The sequence below is a fragment of the Nicotiana tabacum genome, chromosome 8 (assembly GCF_000715075.1).
Source record: "Nicotiana tabacum cultivar K326 chromosome 8, ASM71507v2, whole genome shotgun sequence".
Taxonomy (NCBI): domain Eukaryota; kingdom Viridiplantae; phylum Streptophyta; class Magnoliopsida; order Solanales; family Solanaceae; genus Nicotiana; species Nicotiana tabacum.
This window is the reverse complement of record NC_134087.1, coordinates 126,192,592-126,216,908: the sequence shown is the minus strand read 5'-3', so window position 1 is coordinate 126,216,908 and position 24,317 is coordinate 126,192,592. Positions and strand designations below refer to the sequence as shown.

At 38.1% G+C, this 24,317-nt stretch overlaps 2 protein-coding genes across 2 annotated transcripts; both read right to left on the bottom strand.

Moving 5' to 3' along the window:
- Positions 1–12,893: 12,893 nt before the first annotated feature.
- On the bottom strand, positions 12,894–15,204 carry LOC107820323 (elongation factor TuB, chloroplastic). Its single transcript, XM_016646585.2, has one exon. The coding sequence runs from the start codon at positions 14,525–14,527 to the stop codon at positions 13,070–13,072; it is 1,458 nt and encodes a 485-aa protein (XP_016502071.1). The 5' UTR covers positions 14,528–15,204; the 3' UTR covers positions 12,894–13,069.
- Positions 15,205–15,394: 190 nt separating this feature from the next.
- Positions 15,395–23,972, bottom strand: LOC107822243 (putative serine/threonine-protein kinase WNK3). The gene is made up of 8 exons (XM_016648765.2): positions 23,496–23,972; positions 22,885–22,922; positions 22,024–22,251; positions 21,707–21,930; positions 21,440–21,597; positions 16,973–17,156; positions 16,767–16,904; positions 15,395–16,677 (listed from the first exon to the last, which is right to left on the bottom strand). Exons 1-8 carry the CDS (start codon positions 23,586–23,588, stop codon positions 15,869–15,871), a joined length of 1,872 nt encoding a protein of 623 aa, XP_016504251.2. The 5' UTR covers positions 23,589–23,972; the 3' UTR covers positions 15,395–15,868.
- Between the last annotated feature and the right edge of the window lie 345 nt (positions 23,973–24,317).

Here is a 24,317-nt window from a genome sequence, read left to right as displayed (position 1 = left end):
TAAGGGTCAAAAACAATTGGCACGAAGCCCAAATATGGCATTCAACCCAAAATATAGTAATAATTTCCAAACACAATGATATCAAATAATTTTTAATCAAATACGTGACTTAACAGTCATACGGGACGGACTAAGTCATAATCCCCAACGGTGCACGACCTCACGCTCGTCATCTAGCGTGTGTGTCACCTCATAGAAGTACAACGATGTGAAATTTGGGGTTTCATACCCTCAGGACAAATATTTACAATCATTACTTACCTCTACCCGGTCCAAACTATAGCCCGCGATGCCTTTGCCTTTCGAATCGGCCTCCAAATGCTCCAAATCTAACCAAAATCAGTATATTATTATCAATATACGCTAAAGGAACAAAGCCCAAGCGAAAAAAAAACAAATTACCTTAAAAATCCCGAAATTGTCTCAAACCCGTCCCCTGGGCCCACATCTCGGAATCTGATAAAAATTACAAAACTAGAAAAGTCATTTGCTCACGAGTCTACCCATATCAAATTCACCAAAATCCGACATCAAATGACCATCCAAATCTCTAAAATCAACTCTCCAAACTTCTTCTATTTTTCCCAATTTTCACCCCAAATTCTCAAATTAAATGATAAGAATCAAGACATAATCATGTAATTTAACCAAATTTGAGTGAAGAACAATTACCCCAATCAATCCTCTGAAAATCCCTTTAAAAATCGACTCAATCCGAGCTCCATAGCTTCAAAAATGCAAAAATAGCTGAAATCCTGGAAATAGACTACTTTATAATCTGCCCAGGCAGTTACCCTATGTTATTGCAGACAAACTAATGAGATATCAAAGCACAAAATTTTCCAGCCCTTCTTTTACCCTATGCGATCGCGGCCATTCCCCCGCGATCGCGTAGAACAAATTTTTCCAACAGCCTTCTCCAACTCTTCCGGACAGCCTCTAGTATAATGGTCATAACTTTTTGTACAAAACTCCAAATTACAACTGGTTTAACTTTCTGAAAACTATACATCAAGGGCTACAACTTTCATTTTTAGATCATCTTCAAATTTCTTATATATTGTGAGATATAAGCTTCCAAAGTCGGGTCAGTGCAACAGAGATTTTACTCTATGAGATCGCGAGAAGACTTACGCGATCGCATAGCACAACTCCATTTTTCCAAATTTTCTCTATGCTAACACGGTCAGATCTATGCTAACGCACTATACACCCCTGAAGCCAAAAATCAGCAACTAGAAATGGCCTAAAAATGGTCCGAAACTCACCCGAGGCCCTCGGGACCTCAACCAAAAATGCCAACACATCCCATAATATCATTCAAAATTGTTCCAACCTTCGGAACACTCAATACATCATCAAAACATCGAATCACCCTCGGATTCAAGCATAAGAATTCCAAAACTTCTAAATTCCGAATTCGATCAAAAAGTCTATCATCCCTTGTCTGAATGACTTGAAATTTTTCATATACGTCACAAATAACACAATGGACCTACTCCAATTTCCGGAATTTCATTCCGACCCCGATATCAAAATTTTCACTGCCGGCCGGAAAATGCCAAATTTTCAATTTCGCCAATTCAAGCTTAAATCTACCATGGACCTCCAAAATGCATTCCGGACGTGCTCCCAAGTACAAAATCACCTAACGGAGCTAATTAAATCATAAAAATTCAAATCCGAGATCGAATACTAAAAAGTCACAACTTGGTCAAACCTTTCAAATTTAAAGCTTCAAACTGAGAATTGTTCTTTCAAATCTATTATGATTATCCTGAAAACCAATATTGACGATTTACATAAGTTATAATACAGCACACGGGGCTAGTCATGCCCGAGAATTGGTGAGAAAAATGCAAAAACTCAAAATGACCGATCGGGTCGTTACACCTGGAGATGGATCCTCTCCACGAGCCGAATTGGCCTTCCTCGGTACTGAGTGACTGATGGTCAGTTGATGTATTTATTCCGGGATGGATCTTCCCTGGGCCGGATTGGTCATATACAGTACTGAGTAGTTGAGCATGATAAGTGAAAAGTGTGAGACCGAGAGATTGAGTACTCTGAGAGTGTGAGTATATAATTCATCTCAGATATATATGGCATTGGCATGCACACATGACATACATGCATAGAGATGCATTTTTTCTTGTGTTATACGGTATCACATCGTTCATGACTTTTTACACACATTGATATGTGGACATAAAGAGATATTTCACACTTGCTATCTGGAACGAAAACAAAATATCTTATTTATTGTGGAAAGGATTTTTGGAAAAATTTATAGTTTTCAAACTTATTCACATTTTCGACGATTACAGTAAAGGATTTGAGTTTTCACTGATATATTTGAAAAGCAGAACTATTTTTCGGGAGACTATGATAAAGCAGAGCATTTTATTTCTAAGTTACTTCTTTTATTACTTGCTTTGCGTTGCTATGAACTGTTGTTGGCTATTGGACTCGATTTTTGTTCCAGCTCGTCACTACTTTCAACCTAAGGTTAGGTTTGTTACTTATTGAGTACATGGGGTCTGTTGTGCTCATACTACACTTCCTGCACATTGCGTGTAGATTTCAGATGTCGATATTGCTGTGCATGGCGGGAGCTTGATTTGAAGGTGTACCTGTGTCTCTATTATAACTGCCTCTTGTTCATGGTAGCCTTAGATCTATAAAACTCTGTTTGTGTATATTTCAAACAGATGATGTATTTATTTCATACCAGCTTTGTAAACTCTATTCTTAGAAGCTCATGATTTGTACTACCAGTCCTTGGGAGGTGTATGAGATCATTTATTTTTTCTCAGTAAGTTATATTTGTATTGGACTTGGTGAGTTGGCTTACCTAGCGGGATGAGTTAGGTACCATCACGACTAGTTGGATTTTGGGTCGTGATAGTTTTAGTCGGTAAATAAAATAAAAAAATTAAATTGCAAATTACCGACCAATGTTGGTCGGTTAACGAATAATAAATTCCCAGAATTCAACACTACCAACCAACTTTGGTTGGTTTTCTGCCTGCACTGTTGAGTTTACCGACCATCGTTGGTCGGTAATTTTTAATTTTAATTATTTAAAAATATATTTTTCCATTACTGACCAAAGTTCATCGATTTTTTTAAATTTTAATAATTTATAAAAAAAAATATTTTCAAGTACCGACCAAAGTTTGGTCAGTATACCCTTCTAACCTTCAAAATACTGTTCACGTGTAAATGGTCGCATTTTGGTCGGTAATTGGCCATTACCAACCAACTTTGATCGTTTTTTTTTTGACGATTTTGCCCAGATTTTTAGTAGTGAATCTTATGCAACTCTAAGTGATGCAGCAACACCGAGAGCAAGTTCCAATCGGACAAGAGTACCAAGCATAAACAACAACAGCAAATGGAGGTTTATGCAACTCTAGTTTCTTCACATTCATTAGTATCAATGAATCAGGCAGCTCTAAAAGTATCAACTTGGTCCGTGTTTAAGAGCCCATATGTAACCAGCACCACAAATATACGCACATCGACATATCGTTAATCCTTCTCTCCCCCTCTTTCACTGACTCAAGGAGTATCATTTCATTGTAATTAGCAAAGTTGTAGATCCCTTCAAGCTCATCCGAGACAACGGACTTGCAGGTCTCCCTCTTTCTTAACAGGAGTATTTCAATAACATTGGAGAGCGGTAATTGCAAAGAACTGCTCTGAGATTTAGGGAGAGACAATCATGATTCCAATATCCCTCTGATGATAAGCTCAGGCTCACTGTAGAAGTAACATTTCCAGCAAGGAATAGACAGATATACGCTTGAAATAAAGAACAACTTACTAGTGACATATCAATTGTGCTGTAGGGAAAATAAAGGCCGTTGGACTTGAGAAAACTCATTGTTTTTCTTTGTTGATAACCGTGGAGTCTGTTTGACCCAAAATCTTGTTTTGAAGGAAACAATTGAATTTATATTGTAAGGCCTCTAGCAATTGTTTCGATCCAAAATTGAAACAAGGAAATCAATGGCAGTAACTAATTGTTGGGAATAAACCCCTTGCCAAAATAATATTCACGGTAATAAAAGCAGAATAACAATGTAGCACCGAGATACGGTAATTAACAAGAATAAAAGAGTAACAACGACACCAAGATTTTTACGTGGAAAACCCTTCTGAATAAGGGGAAAAAAACCACGACCCCGAGAGGAGCAATTGATATCACTATAGTAAGGAATTTTACACTTTTTAGGTCGGAGATAAATACTCCAAAGACCACTACAACACTCAAAAGAAATAACCCTCTTTTGATATTCCCACCTCACTACAATATCGCTCACTCTCTATTTTCCTCACAGACTATTTTCTTATACCTTGTCTGTGAAACCTCACTCTTTCTTTCTCTCTTTGTTGGTGTATGGAAATGAGAGTTGAAGCTCTCCTTTTATAGCCAAAGCTTCACTCTCTAAAGCCTACCATATTTGACAATTTACATACACTTTTCACAATTCAACAAAGTTGGCTACCAAACCAAAGAAATTCTACAAGGTTGGCTACCAACCAAACCAAGTCAACAAGGTTGGCTACCAAACCAAAGAAAACTTTTATTAGGCACATGCCTAATACTTCTTCAATGAGATGGACATCATCAATATCCCCCTCCAGTCTCATTCATCCAGAGGAGGTAGCACTGTCTTCTAGTTTGAGTGTATGCCGACAAGTTCTTTGCATAGCTCGAACTTGTTCCTTGGTACCACCTTGGTCAACATATCTGAGGGATTCTCATTTGTAGAAATCTTCAAGACTTTTAGAGATTCATCATCTACCATTTCTCGAATCCAATGATATCTCACATCAATGTGTTTGGTCCTTGCATGGTACATAGAGTTCTTGCTAAGGTCTATTGCACTTTGACTGTCACAATAGACGACATACTCCTTCTGATGCAATCCAAGCTCTTGAAGGAATCGTTTGAGCCATATCATCTCCTTGCCAGTTTCTGTAGCAGCAATGTACTCTGCTTCAGTTATTGAAAGTGCAACGCACTTCTGCAACTTAGACTGCCATGATATAGCTCCCCCTGAAAATGTAAACAAATATCCAGTAGTAGATTTTCTGTTGTCAATGTCACCTGCCATATCAGCATCTGTATAGCCCTTCAAGATTGGATCAGATCCTCCAAAGCACAAACAATCTCCCGTGGTACCTCTCAGGTACCTGAGTATCCACTTGACTGCTTCCCAATGTTCCTTTCCAGGATTTTCAAGAAACCTGCTGACAACACCAACTGCGTGAGCAATATCAGGTCTAGTACATACCATTGCATACATCAAGCTTCTGACTGCTGAAGAATAAGGGACTTTAACCATGTTCCCTTTCTCCTCCACTGTTGTAGGACACATCTTCTTACTCAACTTTAGATGACCAGCAAGAGGTGTGCTGACTGGCTTAGCATTCTTCATGTTGAAGCATTCTAGTACACGTTCAATGTACTTCTCCTGAGATAGCCACAACTTTCTACTTGTTCTCTCTCGAACTATCTTCATCCCTAGAATTTGTTGTGCTGGGCCCAAGTCCTTCATATCAAATGACTTGGACAGATCTCCTTTCAACTTTGCTATCAACCCCTTGTCTTTTCCTACAATTAACATATCATCCACATACAACAACAATATAATAAAGTTATTCTCAGAAAATCTTTTGAAGTATACACATGGATCAGAATAGGTCTTTAGGTATGTTTGACTTTTCATGAATGAGTCAAACTTCATGTACCACTGCCTTGGTGCCTGCTTCAATCCATAAAGACTCTTATTCAATTTGCACACCATGTGTTTCTTTCCAGCTACTTCAAATCCTTCTGGCTGCTCCATATAAATCTCCTCTTCCAAATCTCCATGAAGAAATGCAGTTTTCACATCCAACTGCTCAACTTCAAGATCTAGGCTAGCTGCTAAACTCAAAATTGTTCGAATAGAAGTCATTTTGACAACAGGTGAGAAAATTTCGTCAAAATCAATACCTTTCTTTTGTTCGAAGCCTTTAACCACCAATCGAGCTTTGTATCTGACCAGCTTGCCATTTCCATCTTTCTTGAGTTTAAAGACCCATTTGCATTTGAGTGGTCTTTTACCCTTTGGAAGTTCAACCAGCTTGTATGTGCCATTTTTCTGTAAAGATTCCATCTCTTCTTGCATAGCTTTCATCCACTGGTTCTTTTCTGGATGGGACAACACCTCCTTAAGACTTTCTGGCTCCCCCTCATCACTGATGAGGACATACTCTGTGGAAGGGTACCTGCATGACTCTACCCTTGGCCTCTCTGATCTCCTCAGAGGTTGAGGTTGTTCTTCTCCCTGAGTGGGGTGCTCCACTTCCTCGACACCTTCATCAAGTTGCTCCCCCTGCTCAATAACCTCACCAGGTTGCTCCACCTGCTCGGCAACCTCGTCGGTTGTACTTTCTGCACTTGTGGGATTGTTAGAAGTAGAAGGAATAGTAACAAAGTTAGGAATTATACCATTCTTCGCCTTTTCTAACATATCAGCAGCAGTTCCAACTTCACTTTCTCGGAAGACTACATCTCTGCTTCTGATGACCTTCTTCTTTACAGGATCCCACAGTCTGTACCCGAACTCTTCATCTCCATATCCGATAAATATGCAGGGAACAGATTTATCATCCAGCTTTGTTCTCTGCTCTTTTGGTACATGTGCAAAAGCTCTGCAACCGAACACCTTCAGATGCGAGTAGGACACCTCCTTGTTGGTCCAAACTCTCTCTGGGATTTCAAACGCCAACGGAACTGATGGACTCCTATTGATCAGGTAACAGGCTATCTGAACTGCTTCACCCCAGAATGACTTAGGCAGTTTAGCCATTCTGAGCATGCTTCTCACCTTCTCCACAATGGTGCGGTTCATCCTCTCGGCTACGCCATTGTGCTGTGGGGTTCCAGGAACTGTCTTTTCATGTCTGATCCCATGACTTGAACAATACTCTTCAAATTCCCTTGAAGTGTACTCACCTCCATTGTCACTTCGGAGGCGCTTTAGCTTTCGACCCGTCTCCCTTTCTACTAGAGCATGAAATTTCTGGAAAACTTGAAACACCTGATCTTTGGTTTTCAAAATATAAACCTATAATTTTCGTGAAGCATCATCAATAAAAGTAACAAAATATTTGTTACCGCCCATTGATTCAATTTCCATTGGGCCGCAAACATCAGAATATACTAAATCAAGTATATTCAATTTTCTTTCAGACGATGTCTGAAATGAGACTCTATGCTGCTTACCAAATAAACAGTAGTCACAAGGTTTTACAGTTGTACCTTTGGCATAAGAAATGAGTGATTTCTTGGCAAGAATCTGCAATCCCTTCTCGCTCATATGACCCATTCTTTTGTGCCATAAATCTACAGAAATCTCATCTTGTGCCGCGTTCAATTCACCTTGCCATATTTCTGCATTTGTCCTGTACAACGTGCCGCGAGCAACTCCCTTTGCAATCACCAATGATCCCTTAGTGAGTCTCCACTTTTGATTTGCAAAATAACTCTCATATCCATCTCGGTCTAAAGCAATTCCCGAGATCAAGTTCATCCGCAAATCAGGTACATGCCGCACATCCTTTAGAACCAATGTGCATCCGACATTTGCCTTGATACAAATGTCACCAATCCCCGCAATCTTTGAGTAACTTGTGTTACCCATTTTCACTGTGCCGAAATCACTGGCTACATATCTGCAAAAAAGATCTCTTACCGGTGTGGCATGGTGAGATGCCGTTGTGTCAACCACCCATTCCGACTCTGGACCTGACAGGTGCATGCATTCCTCTTCCTCATTTATAAAGAGGACAACATTATCATTATTTTGCACCATGGCGGCTGTGTTGTCGTCATTCTTCTGGCCACTGGTTTCACCTTTGCCCTTCCTTGGATTTGGGCAATCTCTTTTGAAGTGACCTGGTTGATTACAGTTGTAGCAATTTCTGACTCTTGATTTGGATCGGTTCTTTGACTTCCCACGAGCTCCGGATCTACCATAGTTGTTCGAACTCCTTTGATAACTCCTGCCTCTACCTTCTGTGATGACAGCCTGTCCTTGATTTTCAGGCTTCTTTCTCATCTTCTCATTGAGTAGAAGAGTCGATGTGACATCTTTCAACTCAATAGTAGTCTTACCGTGCATGATGGTTGTTGCCAAATTATCGTACGAAGATGGCAACGAGTTCAATAGCAAGATGGCTTTATCTTCTTCCTCGATTTTCACTCCGAGGTTGGCAAGCTGTGTGATTAGTCCGTTAAACACATTTAAGTGTGACAAAAAATTCGTACATTCACTCATGTGTAGGGAGTATAACTGCTTCTTCAGGTACAATTTATTTGTCAGCGTTTTGGACATGTATAGGCTTTCCAACCTTGTCCAAATTCCACGTGCAGTGTCTTCATCAATGATGTTATTTACCACGTCATCTGATAAGTGCAACCTAATTGCACTAGCAGCTCTTTCATCCAAGTCAGCTCAATCCTTAGCTTTCATGGTATCAGGCTTTTTGGAATCAACATCTAGAACCTTGTGTAATCCTTGTTGGATGAGCAGATCTCTCATCCTTCTTTGCCATGTTGAGAAACCGTTATCTCCGTTGAATTTTGCTACCTCGTACTTTACTCCTGACATTTTTATTTTTCACCAAGTATAGTACTACCGACAGTGAATAGTATTTCAGTGAACGAGCAGAACTTGTGCTCTGATACCAGTTGTTAGGAATAAACCCCTTGCCAAAATAATATTCACGGTAATAAAAGCGGAATGATAATGTAGCACCGAGATACGGTAATTAACAAGAATAAAAGAGTAACAACGACACCAAGATTTTTACGTGGAAAACCCTTCTGAATAAGGGGAAAAAAAACTACGACCCCGAGATGAGCAATTGATATCACTATAGTAAGGAATTTTACACTTTGTAGGTCAGAGATAAATACTCTAAAGACCACTACAACACTCAAAAGAAATAACCCTCTTTTGATATTCCCACCTCACTACAATATCGCTCACTCTCTATTTTCCTCACAGACTATTTTCTTATACCTTGTCTGTGAAACATCACTCTTTCTTTCTCTCTTTGTTGGTGTATGGAAATGAGAGTTGAAGCTCTCCTTTTATAGCCAAAGCTTCACTCTCTAAAGCCTACCATATTTGACAATTTACACACACTTTTCACAATTCAACAAAGTTGGCTACCAAACCAAAGAAATTCTACAAGGTTGGCTACCAACCAAACCAAGTCAACAAGGTTAGCTACCAAACCAAAGAAAACTTTTATTAGGCACATGCCTAATACTTCTTCAATGAGATGGACATCATCACTAATGAATAAAATAAATAAAAGCAGGAGTAATGAAAATCTTATCAGATGAGAGCCTCGTCGGGTTGAATAGGCAATAGCATTAACAATCGTCAAGATATTGAACAAAGTTTAACAGCGAAATAAAGTAAACAAGATCACTGAAAAATTTCTATAGTATGCATCTTTTTTTACGATGCCCCTCTCTCGATGGTATTTATAGTCGTGGGGGAGACACTGTAGCTCCGAGCTTCAAGCCAGCATGTCAGGGAGTTGGGCAGTGGAGAGCGAGATTCTTGATAATGGGAACAGCCCTATCATAACATCCGATGGCCAGGATCTCTGGGTGCGGTTGACTGAGTCTTCGGATATGTACGTTCATCTTTTCGGATACTCGACCCTTGTTCCTCTTTTCGGATTCTCGTCCTTTCGATAACCGCAGCTTCCGAGATAAAAGAATCGTTGAACCTAGGGTAGGGGTGTACATAAGTCGGGTTGGATCGGATTTTATAATTACCAAATCAAACCAATTGTATCGGGTTATTAAATCTAAAGATCAAACCGAGCCAACAAAATTCGGGGTTTTCACTCTCGGGTTTTCGGGTTATTCAGATTTTTTCCGGTAAAATCTTTGTAGAACAAAGCATATAAATTGTGCTCAAAATATTTCTTTAATCCTAGTAAGATACAACTATATAAAGTATTTTTCGAGAAAATAATACAAAATATGAGATGTGTCATGGCATTATCCTAAAATATTCAACAATAAAGAAAATAAAATTATGTATACAAAAATATTGCTAATTAAAAATTCATAATAAAAATAAATATAATCTAAAAGTACTAAGTCATGCTAAAATAAGTAGACTACTAAGAGAGTATCAATTACACGACTAAACGCTAAAGAAAAAGAAACAATATGTTATGCATTTTTATCTAATTTATTGCAAAACAAAAAATAAATATTCAATACATTCTCGTTCATAGTATTGAATTGAATGTCTTTTGTTAGCATTAGTATTAATTTGATTTTGGTTTGGGTTTTGGTTAGCATTATTTAATTTACTAATGTTAATGACTATAAAACTTATTGGAACATTCAAAAGTTCTAAGTCCAACCTTGAAATAATACCTTAAAAGATAAAATTATGAATTTTTTTAAGAAATATTTATAAATTACATCACAATAAGTATATTTATATATTAAATATATCTAAAATTTCTATATATGTAATGTCGGGTTGGTTTGGTTTCGGTTTGACTTTCTTTAGTTAAAACCAAATCAAACCAATTATGATCGGGTTTTTTTTTTCCAACACCAAACCAAATCAAACCAAACCATAATCGGATTTTTTTTTCTCGGTTTTACTCGAATTATCGGATTTGTACGATTTGTTAGTTTCTTTTGTACACCCCTAGTTGAGCCCGATAGCAAATTCCTTCGTATATCTGCATTTCTGATTCTTACTTGCCAAGTGGAATTTTCCTAGCAAGCCACGCGAAAAAGGTAAATTTTACCGATATAGAGTCGAGACCAACTTGCGCGGACCTCGATTAATTCTATGGGGTACCTACTATCTTCCACCAACAAAGAAATTGGGTAACTCTGTTCGCCAAGATTTAGATAGTTAAAAAAAAAATCACCTAATATTTTTGAGAAGCTCCTTGTCTAGGATAGTAAAATCGGATTTAACGACACTTACTAGTATTGATGCTCGTCAAACTAAGCGTTTTTAAGTAAACTTGCTCTATCGCTGTAGCAATGCATTTATCCTTTGCTTGATTCAGCACAAGGGGATTACTAAGGGGGCTTATGGCCGAATAAGTTATATTGGTATAAATTATGCTGTGATTAGTTATGTTGGAATTATTTTTTATTCATTGTTTGGTATGTTGTATTAAATATGACAATTGCATAATTTGTAAGAAGAATATATAAGTTATACCGGTGCTAATTACCCCTCCCTCTATAAGGTATAAGTTATCCCGATGTTAATTTTAATCCTGAGATAACTTATACCTGGTTTGCTAACCAAACGAAGTATTAAGATGATATTAAATTTTTATACAGCACTATACCTTCTTATACCTCTAAGGGGTCGTTTGGTATGAGGTATAAGAAGGTATAAAAATTTAATACCACCTTAATACTCTGTTTGGTTAGCAAACCAGTTATAAGTTATCCCGGGTGTTAATTTTAACACTGGTATAACTTATACCTTATAAAAAGTGGGGTAATTAGCACTGGTATAACTTATACCTTATAAAAAGTGGGGTAATTAGCACTGGTATAACTTATACCTTCTTCTTAGAAATTATACAATTGTCATTCTTAGTACAACATACCAAACAATGAATAAACAACAATCCCAACATAACTAATCCCAGCAGAACTTATCCCAATATAACTTATACTGGCATAACTTATACCGGTATAAATCGTATTCCAACCAAACGACCCGTAAGTATTCAATGTAAGGCGAACTGACTGCACATGACTTGCACTGATCAAATGAGTAACTTCTTTTCATTTTTCATGTGAAGTTACGAGCAATTAAAACCACATTGCATGATAAAACCAAGCACCAACAATTGGGAAGAAAGGTCATATCAGAGTATCAAATCCGGAATGATCAAACACATTCTAAATAATGTTAGCTCTGGAACACATGCTTCTTAACCATAGAAGTCAAAATTGACCAGTTGGCTAAATGTGCCATTCACCCAAGAAGAAATAAACCACTGGATTCAAAGAGTGCATCAGTAATGCATGATAAGAGGAACAAACCCGAAAGATAAGAAAATGGACCATTCCATTCTAAAGATACAAAAGCAAAGTGTATGTGACAATTGTAACGTAATATCTGAGATGGTCGTGTTAGTAATGAAGCAACATTTCTCATCATGCCAGCATCACACATGACATTATTCACTGCTTCTGTATTCTAAGGTCAGTGAGTCCTCCAATCTAAGATGAACTAACTCTGAATGTTCTGCTCAAATACTGTAAACCAAACAATACAACAAACAACAACAACCCAGTATAATCCCACTTAGTGGGGTCTGGGGAGAGTAGTGTGTATGCAGACCTTACCCTACCCTGAGGTAGAAAGGCTGTTTCCAATTAGACCCTCGGCATCCTTCCCTCCAAGAACTTCCCACCTTGCTCTTGGGGAAACTTGAACTCACAGCCTCTTAGTTGGAAGTGGGGGTTGCTTACCATCAGAGCAACCCCTCTTGTCGATTTTGGTTATCAGTTAAATACATATCTGCTTCGAGTACCATAGTTTTTAGTTACATGGACATAAAAAATTCAGTCATTGGCCAGCTGACAAATTATTATCCATAGTTTACAAACAAATTATTTATTCTTTTGTGCTTTTCTATCAGCATCATTTTGCTGAAACAAAAAGCCGAAGCAGTGAATCTCAAATTAGCAAATCTGCACTTAAATTTTCAAACAGAGTCGCACATTTGTTCTAAATTAAATAAAGTGCATGAAATCAAATGTTCTCATTCCTTTCAAGCAAAGGAAAAATGAAAGAGGAGACTGAGGAAAAATCCCAAAAGTTCAGTAGAATTTGGTGTTTAAAACAGGATACTTCTACTAAAGTAAGATTCTAAGACATAATAAAAGTAACCAAGAAGTTGCATATATGACAATGGATTAAGTAACTTCAATGGAAAGTGCCGATCATGTGAAAAGAGATGCTCAGCTGCAAGTTCATCATTCTAAGATTTTCTGAATAACACCAGCTCCAACAGTCTTTCCTCCTTCCCTGATAGCAAACCTCATCCCTTGCTCACATGCAACCGGCATGATAAGCTCAACCACCATGTTTACACGATCGCCAGGCATGACCATCTTAGATTCCTCTCCTTTGTCACTCATAATCACAGTAACCTTTCCAGTCACATCAGTTGTCCTCATGTAAAATTGAGGCCTATAACCCGCAAAGAACGGGGAATGCCTTCCTCCCTCTTCCTTCTTCAACACATACACCAAAGCTTCAAACTTTGTGTGCGGAGTAATTGTTCCGGGCTTCGCCAACACCATCCCTCTCTGAATATCAATCTTCTGAATACCTCTCAACAACAATCCCACATTATCTCCCGCCATCGCTTCATCCAAAATCTTCTGAAACATCTCAACCCCTGTCACTGTAGTATTCCTAGTATCCTTCAATCCAACTATATCAACAATTTCCCCAACCTTAACAGTCCCTCTCTCTACTCTCCCCGTCGCCACAGTACCTCTACCGGTAATCGAGAAAACATCCTCAATAGCCATCAAGAAAGGCAATTCAGTTTGTCTTTGTGGGATAGGGATATATTCATCAACATTATCCATCAATTGATAAATCTTATCAACCCATTGATTTTCACCCCTTTTAATACTAGGATTAGCCATCAAAGCCTCTAAAGCTAAAAGTGCAGAACCAGAAATAATAGGAATTTCATCACCAGGGAACTCATAACTTGACAATAATTCTCTTACCTCCAACTCAACAAGCTCAAGTAACTCCTCATCATCAACTTGGTCTTGTTTGTTCAAGAAAACAACCATATTAGGGACCCCAACTTGCTTAGCTAACAAAATATGCTCTTTAGTCTGTGGCATTGGGCCATCAGCACCTGACACAACAAGAATTGCCCCATCCATTTGGGCAGCACCAGTAATCATGTTCTTGACATAATCAGCATGCCCCGGGCAGTCCACGTGTGCATAATGTCTGTTTTCCGTTTCATATTCCACAGTGGCAGTGTTGATAGTAATACCACGCGCCCTTTCTTCAGGGGCAGCATCAATTTCGTCATATTTCTTGGGGGCGGAGTTGCCCATAGAGGCAAGCGCCATGGTCAAAGCAGCTGTGAGTGTGGTCTTTCCATGGTCAACGTGGCCAATTGTACCAATGTTGACGTGAGGTTTTTTACGCTCGAATTTGCCACGTGCAGCGCGGACAGTGAACCGACGGGGGTGGGTGGTGGAAGGAGTAGTTGTTGGTGAGTGGAGGAAAAGGGTTGAAGGGGTGGGTGTAAAAGAAGAGGAAAGGATAAGCTTTGAGGAATTTGAAGGGAATACAGCAGCAGTGTTGCTGCTGCTGCTTGAGGAAGAAGGGGAATAAGGGTATGCAAGCTTTGTAGAAGCTGTAGCTGTGGCAGAAGCTGCTGAAATTGAAGCCATGACAGCTTTTTGCCTGAAAATGGGATTGAAGTTGGAGAAGAGAGACGAAAGAGGGGAGTGAGAATTGTGGTTGAAAGAAGGAAGAAGAGGAGAGAAGGATAATGATGTTATCCTTGGTAGGAATAAAGAGGGCCTCACATATATGTGGGGTTTTATCTAATACTTACCTCCCTAGGATGACACACTGGGCTGCAACTTGCAACTGTGGGGATTAGGGGTATGGGATTTCTGTGAATTCTGTTCCCAAAATGTGACACGTAAGAAAATAGTCTAAATTTTTACCCTGCCTTTTCTTTTAACTTCACATAAATAAATAAAAATCTTTTTGTTCCAAAGCCTTCTTTTTCTCCCGGTAGTGTTTAATTTAATGATTATCACAGGCATAGCAAGGATTTCAAGCTTATGGGTTCGGAATTCTAGTCGTTCTGGATTTGGCCGAACCCGCTCGGAATATTCTAGCTCCGCCCCTCATGGTTGTACATGCCAAATCTGCAACAATGGCTGTATATTTGCTATAAAGATTGGTAAAAATTAACATGGAGTGGGATGTATACAATAGAGTGCCAAGAAAAATCTGGTAACGTGTGCTATAGAAAAATGTTCATGTCAAATACTAGTATGTAATACTAAAGTAAAAAGGATTGACTAGTGCCAGGACAATAGGGTATACACAAAAGTTTAAACCGTGAGTTTACACCAATGATCTGTATGGAGCTTATAAAGAGCTTTAGGATAGGTAAAAGTAGAGTTTTAAAAAAAACGGGGGCGTTTATAAGCACATATGAAAAAACATACTTTGTGAAGAAAAACCGGACAACAGCAAATAGTAGAATCATTCAGATATATTGTTTTCCTTTTTTACAGATCTAGTGAACACCAAGATAAAATTAAAGAAACTTAAGAAGTTATATATTGACTGGCATTATTTCAACCAATTGGTATTTCCAATAGTTAAATACTCATGTAAATATGTACAAGTATACATGCCATGACTCATTTTTAGCAGCAACATGACTTGCAGACGCACAATATGCGTGTAATGAGAAACCTGTATTACTGTAATTCCTGGCCCTGAAATGATGGTATCCTTGACAGAAGTGAATCTGTATCTAATGATAGGTCCATGCTTTTCCCTTCTAGCTTTTGATCTGCATGTGACCATTGTCGGCAAAATTAATCTTTCAGCATTCTCGAATATCTTGAAACCTTTCAAGGGTAGTCAGATAATTGGTGCAATCCAAGAACTATCTGCAGTTGAGTGGCAAAAGGCCGCACAGTAACTTACATCTTCACAGAGAAACTTCAGTCTTCAGGATCCATAGAATAGCAGCCTCATCCCCACTACAAATTATTGGAAGATATTTTTAAACCATAAATGCCACGGATCTCAGGAGGAAGCTTGCTTAGAATATCTGATATAGCCGAGTCATGTTTTTTCCTGAGATCATTTAGCTCCTTTTGCTGCTGACCAAGCAGCTCCTCGAGTTTCTTGACAATTTGTCTGACATCAGCTGGGTAGTTGTTGCTGATCATGTTATTTCTTTCCTCTGATGAATTAGGCCCACTTGCATAACTAAAATCCGCAGAATGATCATTATCATCAAGGTAAGAATCATGTAGAACACCGGCCTCATCATCCATGTAAGTCTCAGTTTCATAATCTTCAAGTAAGGCAGCATCCAAATGTGAACTGCCTCCCTCTCTCAGGACAACAGGTGATTGTTCATTTTCTTCGGTCCAGCTACCTTCACGAATTGGTGAATCGGTCTGTGACATGTTTGAAGGCCCCTGTCTGAGCGGAGAGCTTGCACTACTGGCTGTTTTCGGTGAATCAGACCAGTACTTCCGACCTGAAGGAAGTCTTTCCAACACAAGACTGCCCGAATGAGCAGAATCAATTGTTAAGGGGGGAACATCATCTCGGGCTCCAGAAGTACAGCTATCTGGAGCAACTTCATCAGTTATGTCATTGCTAGAGCATTCTCTTGGTGCCCAATCTGGGATATATGACCGAATTTCAGAATCAATCATTGCTGCTATTGCTGAAACATCCTGATCTGTCAGGTCCAGCTCTTCAACCATTTCACTAGCAACGGCATTTGCCGTATCAACTTGAATATCAAAGGGGAAGTGAATGTTCCTAATATGACCTGATACCACAGTTCAACCGTTATACAACCTAATTAAGGGAAGCATCTTAAGCTTGATAAAGAAACAATGAGCATGAGCAAATAGTAACCTGTTGAATCAGTTATTCGCAGTTTAAGAAATATTGTATTTAGGTCCTTCCTTTGCCCCTGCACCGTGAAATCTCTACCTCCCTCGGGCAAAGGGTCCTTAGTACTTTTTCCATTATCAGACTGATCATCCCTCATTTCTGTAACAATCTCACGGAAGTCAATAATATTAGCAGACATTTAAGGAAGTGTGCGATCAGATGATTACCTGCATGTCTGGAATTGGAGCTCAAAGATCGACCTACATTTCCAGAATCCTCATCTGAAAGGAGAAAGGGGTCCATCAATAGTTCCTTAGCAGGCAACCGATCAGAAGCTTTCGCGATACATTTATCTATAAAGGCTTTAACTCCTGGATCCTTCACTTTTGCCAATGAGGCAGGCTTAATTCCCTTCATAGATGCAATTGGTAAAATCAGAATCTTAGCGATGTAGTATTGTAGGATGAAATTAAAAGTACCAAGAAATGCAGAGTCACCTATCTCATTATAATGATCTGCTAAAATAAAAATAGAGTTGCAGAAAAATTAAGATTACCAACCAAATTAACAAGCTCCCACTTCCCTCTTTCCGCTCAAAAGAACCCCCACCACCACCCCATAAAAAAAAAAGTTCACGCCTGTTTTGTAATTTCTAGCAATCAAACACTGAAAATTGATCATATAAACTCATGGATTTGTTGAGTAATGATCTAATATAGTAAAATAAGGTGCTCCCTAGATCCAGTCTAAACAGTTTCATCTTGCCCTGGCACAAAGTTAAAACAGGAGTTTAAATTAAACAGTACTTCAAATAAAACTACGCCCCAGAAGTAGAAATATATGTTTGATAGTGATAAGCTTCAGATTTGACAAGGATCAAAGTGGATCTCATATTACTTTGATATAGTATAGTCTTCAATATGCAATAGGCACTCAGGTAGTGAAGGAAAGACATTTCCCTTTATTAAAGCAAGTGAGAAAATTTAGTCATGATGCAAAAAGAACACAATCCTTTGGGATGGAGGTAACAAGTGTGCTAAGTGCTAAGCACTTTTGAGGACCCATGTTTGCCCAGAGGAGAAGACAACTGTACGTTACAAAAACCTAGCCATTTGATATGCTTCTTTTCTTTTCTTGTAAATTATTCTCCATCACTAGTATCCTTTAAATCCGAGCACAGCCTTTTCTTCCCTCATTTCACCACCACCTTTATACTCTCTCACTAATCTGTCAACCAGACATTTACTAGTCATTACTACTTACATTACCGCCTTAGATGTTGGAAGTTATTTTAACACCTTCAACACTAAGAGCTCCTTTCCCTGTCACAATAAAATCCTTACTACTCCCTCATAATCTTATTTGAGCATCTATGTTGCTATTCGTTCAGCCAAACCACTACTTCCATTACCACTTAACATACTGTGTATTGTTGCAACTCATTTTAACACCTTCAACACCATGTCAGTTGCTGGATCTAGATCAAGCTCTCCATTATATTGTTGGAGAAATTGATTCAAAAATTATCTTTCAGTTTAAGTTGTATGTTCTGCTTCAACCTAAAGTGATGCTAGGCTGCTTCATAGAGGTTCGCTTGACCACATCATGAGCATATTTAAGTTAAGTGCACGTCAAGCAATTAAGCCCCAATCTCTTTAACAATGAGTCATTCATATCTATTCCTTGTCAACAACAACAACAACAACCCAGTATAATCCCACTAGTGGGGTCTGGGGAGGGTAGTGTGTACGCAGACTTTACCCCTACCCTAGGGTAGAGAGGCTATTTCCAAATAGACCCTCGGCATCCTTCCCTCCAAGAACTCCCCACCTTGCTCTTGGGGTGACTCGAACTCACAACCTCTTGGTTGGAAGTGGAGGTTGCTCACCATCAGAGCAATCCTTCCTTGTCAATGACACATAATTCTGATAAATGAAAAAAACAATAGGCACCTTGTACTTAATAACTAACAATGGAATTTTTCACTATTACTCAGTATTAATTGAACTCAATAATCTTATTCATCTTCACTAAAATAACCTAACAATACAATGCTTTATGTGATACATCAAGATACATACCACATTATTCAGAACAGAAGACCGGATTAGCTAATAGATACTGTTGAGTTAGCACTCATAGGAGAAAAAGAGAACTCACTTATTAAACATGGAGAGAAAGAGAGAGTATGACAATGATTTCAGTTGGAGTAAGGTCTAGATGAAGTGGTTGATATTGCTAGCTGGAGCAATGCTAAAGAATGAAATTGACACTCAGATAGAAATTCCAAGGTGAGGGTGGTATTTGGAGGTAAACTGATAACCAGGAAGTACTGAAAGTTCTTTTGAAAATTGTCCCGGTGAAAAGGATCTTTACTTAAGCCGGGGTCTATCGGAAACAACATCTCTATCTTCAACGTAAGGGTATGGTTTGCGTACACTACCCTCCCCAGACCCCACTTGTGGGATTATACTGGGTTTGGTGTTGTTGTTATCCCAGTTGAAAAGGAGGGGGCAGTGTTTCTTATTCAATGTTGACAAAACACTATTGACATATAAACCAAGTTGGGGATTGGCATTTACGTAATCTTCTGAGTTTATATTGCTGAAATGGAATGTATTCCATCTGGGATAGAATTGTCCGCTTATGCAAGCAAGCAGTGGCGAAGCCACATAGTGTTGTACTGTGTATATAGGTAAAATATTACGTTTTAGAGGTATATAACACATATCGAACACCCTTTGTCAGAAATTCTTTTCACTTCTTTTAAATTTGAACACCCTTGGGAAAATTCCTAGCTTCGCCACTGCATGCAGGTCATGACAATATTTTTTAGGTAGTTTGCCAGATCAAACGAATATCAAAAACAAACAAATGTAGGCAATTGAGCATCCAATAGGTCCCATAACTTCAAGATATTAGCCACTAATAACACAGGTAGTTATTCAAGGAACGAATAAGTGCACAGGAGCCCTTTTGGTTTTACGAGATAGAGTTTAATGAAATTATCTAAAATGAACTGCCAATCCAACATTTTCAGCAGGCTCATTTGAATAAGAAAATTTAGGACCAAAAGAATATTTTTCATCATCAAAAGCAGGTAGGAGTTGAACTAATGTGGATACAAGACTAAGAAAGTAAAACCTGAAGTTCTTTCAATCAGCAGTTGATTCTGATTATGCATAGCCAAACTGCTTTTAAGTGGTCAACAAAATCTCATTCCTATGGTAAAACCACCATGAGCTACTGAGCCCACCAAGTCAAGGACATTCATTCAACAGAAGTCCGTAAACAATGTTGATTTCTAAGGGCTACTATCTTTCCTAAAAAGATCATGTTTGTTCACTACCTTTGGAAATTGAACATCCTGCTTTACAAAGAATGATTATTGAAGTGAGATTGAATACCCTTCCTAACAAAAGAAAAGGTATCGGGACAAAACTTACTTTTACATTCAGAGAGAGAGAGAGAGAGAGAGAATAGAGTTTTAAGAACTCTGGTACGAGGTATACCCTATCAACTCTTATTGTATTCAAAGACTCAAGAAAAATGAATACTAGGAACTCCAAGCATAAAAACGTTTATCTTTGACAAACTAAAATAGAAACAAGCGGAATCATTATGGTACAAATGGAGTATTCCTTTTTCTTTTGCGAACAATAAATTCTTAGGTTGGTGAAATAAAGAGGAAAAAATGCTTCATGCAGTTTTCTTCTGAGAAACAGCTCCAATTGCAGCATAATTGGTCCCTAAGAAATGCCTGTCAATATGCAGAAAATAGTAATGAATTCTCATTCTTTCCAATTCCAATGGGCAATATTATATTTGAGTCTTTTTGCACAACTTGCGGATTTGCCCTCTATGTTTAAAGCAACAAGCATCCTTTTTGGAGATCTTCCAAGGAAGCCAATTCCAAGTAGATCCTCCCTTCCCCTCGCTCGACCTTGGAATAATTCCACTATCATCAGGTCAATGAACTTGATACTGCCGTAAAACCACGAGTCCACGACAAAGCACAGAAACCTGACTTCTTTGTATTTGTTCTGATAACCAGGTTAGTGTATTAAAATGTCTAAATGTAAACGCAGCATAAGTGTTTATTTAACTAATTTGCTATTAGAATAATGCGCCTCTAAAGAAACAGACCGAAGCCGGAGTTTCCATCCTCCCCACCCAAAGGGAAAAGGAGAAAGAGACAAAGGTCATCAAGCCCCAGGAACGAACATCTTTTTTTTTTCTTTGATGACCGAGAAATCGGCCTGCATTGAAACCCAGGGATTCTGGGCCGGCCCTCTATCCTGCTCACCTGAATACCATGCTTAGTTCGCATGGCGCAGGGCTCAAACCCGTGACCTCAGTCACAAGCCCCTCAACCTTTGCCACTTGAACTAAGCCCTGGGGCCCAGAAAAGAACATACTACTTTGAAGCAATTGTTTGACTACCAACAGATAATTACCCAGAGCTTAGTAACCGAACAATCATGTAAAACTATCAATGTCATAGTTCCTCAAGGGGGGCACTAATTATAACTCTCAATTAGAAAATTTTCCATCACTTTTGCTGCTTACAACCTTGTTCCCAAGAAAATGATATCTCTATCAACAATCATGAACACAAAATAACATGTACGAAGCTTGATGAACAAGAAAGAAAGGTAGAAAGAGAGCCTCGGAAGAAAGATGCAAATTCTTACTGCTGTCACTTTCTTATATATTTGAGCAGCATTGAAACACTCAACATAAGGATACTCAAAAGTCACGAGCTCCAGCAGGCACATACCAAAGGCATAGATATCTACTAGCTCATCGTATTCCTCCTCATAAAGTTCTGGCGCCATGAATTCTGGTGTACCTGAGATCAAATATAGAATTGCATTTTTCAGCAACCATCTAAACCACCAATGAACAGCCAATTGAAACCTAGAGGACAGTTCCAAAATCAGAAAAGCTGAGGACCTCACCAATGACACTATGAGCAGCGCGAGCCTTACAAAGAATTGCAGCAAGTCCCAAGTCACCAATCTTAACCTCCCCTTGGTTACCATTGATAAAAATGTTATCACACTTAAGATCACGGTGAATAATTGGAGGGTCATGACCATGTAGATATGAGAGACCCTCCAATATTTGCCTAGACCAATTCTTGAGTGCTCTAACATCAACCTTCTTATGTTTCTTACGGTACCTACACGAGCATACAGAAAGACCAGTCCACAATTCAATATTCAAAAATATGGGTAGTGGGTTGAGCAAAGGAAGAAAAACCACATAGCCATACTGTCTTAAAGTCCCGGAAGTGAAAATTTCAGTAATGATGTTGATATTCTCATTTTTCGAGTCAACCCACGAGTTATAGAATTTGATGATATTCTTGTGTTTGAGGGTTTTAAGCAAATGAACTTCAGAATATAGACGCTCCAAGTCCACAGAATTCCTCAAGAGATCAGCCACTTTAACTTGATTCCAAGCAACTTCAATCCCCTCTAATTCATCAAATGCTCGATAACTAGATTTCCAATAGTAAGTCAAGAATGGACAAAAAATCGCACTTGACAAAATTCATTAATGGGGAAAAAAGCAGTAAAACAATACTCCCTTCATCTCAATTTATATGACAAAATTTCCAGAATATCTGACAGTATTCCATTAACAATATTATTATACAATTTTCACAAATATTAAGAATTCAAAGCCACTTAACTATTCAAAGTTATTACCTTTTATGTAATGTTTTCTCTATCAATCTAACTTTTAAACTATTACTTTTATTTTTCTTCCGTTATTACTAGTATAATATACTCTCTGTTCCATTTTATGTGGCATTATTTCCTTATTAGTTTGTTTCAAAAAGAATGACATTTTCCTATATTTTCGAAACAATTTAACTTTAAGCTTCTTATTTCACCTTTAATGACATGCTTTTATGGCCACAAAACTCCATGGCACGTTTAAGACCACAAGTTCCAAAAGTATTTTTTTCCTTCTTAAACTCCGTGCTCAATCAAACCCTACCACATAAATTGAAAAGGAGGGAGTACTAGTCAAATTAACATCTTATATTCCTTATCCTGCCAAACACCATCAATCAAAACGAAACAGCGGCAGAGCATCACACACGTAAAGACATTATAAAGGATACACTTTCTTGAAAGCTCCTTTTCCCAAAACCTCTTTGTACTGCAAAGAACAAGACAATCAACTTCAAAGTCACAATGCAGAATCAAATATATGTATATAACTAATGAAATGGACACCAAACCCGAACTAAAAATTAGCCAGATATGTGGCAACAGTAATAGCAAAGCAGTCACAAAGAGTAGAACAGCGGGAAATACAAAAAGAAATACTCCCCGTCCCAATTTATTTGATTCTCTTTCCATTTGGGACGTTAAAAGAAAAGTTTCACACTATTCTATTATGTACAATTTTAACTAACTTCTAGCTTTCTAATTTATTAAATTTTATCTATAACATGATAAATTCTTTCCTTATCAAACTAACTTTTTTTATAACGGTGGTGTCTGGACCAGCTTGTCCGTATCTCGACTATTTCCTTACCAAACTAACTTTTCGATCATTACTTCAATATTGTTATATTTTTCACACTATCACTCAGTATATTATTTCAGTCAAATCATATAAGATGAGCAGAATATGGTCACTAAGCAGTTTGAAAAATGTACTCCAAACACAGCATAATGTACAACGAAGCCAAAAGTTAATTAATTAATGTAAAAATGAGAAACTGACCCGGCCGTAACGACCAGAAGGATCGAGCTCGACAAACTCCGGTTCAGATTCAGAATCGTCCGGTTCCTGTTCGGACGCAGAATCCTGCTGCATTCTCTTCGTTCAATGAATTGAATTATGAGAAGAAAAAATAATTTAAAAACCTAGCTCTTCACGAACAACAACAATTGGATTTAGATCAATTTGAAATTGCGAATTAACAATCTAATCGTACACTTTTGTCTCAGAATTGAGATATGAGCAGTTTCAGGGGATGTGTAAATTGACAGAAGACTCTGTTACACCAAACTAGTAGTTACATACAACACATATGTAAGCATAAGGATCAGCAGAAACGTATAAAAGAAATGAAGCGTGCCAAGGGAAAAAAGCAGAGTTCGAGTTGAAGGCGTCTGGGTGGGGTCATGGGCAGATGTGTGCATGCGAACGAACCAGACTCAAACCCGACTCCGAAATTTGGGACGCATCTTGGATCCCAGGACCCGGATACGAGTGATCACTTAATTTTAATTATAAATTATTTAACTTTTTTTTAAAAATAAAATTTGTATATTTAAGAGTTGTACAAAAAGCAATATATTATCTAATCGTTTAATATCTAACAAAAGTTTGAAAAATACAAAGTTGTCAACTAAAAAATTTTCTACATATATAATGTGGCATAAAATAGAGTTAGGAAGAGTATTGTTTCAAGAGATGAACGGTCCTTTGTGTAGGGATTTAAATATTTTTTAAAAAATTGGGATAACATTACATATTTGTTTACGATTACATAATATAGAAAATGTATAAACAATTGACATATTAAAGGGCTGCTTAGTG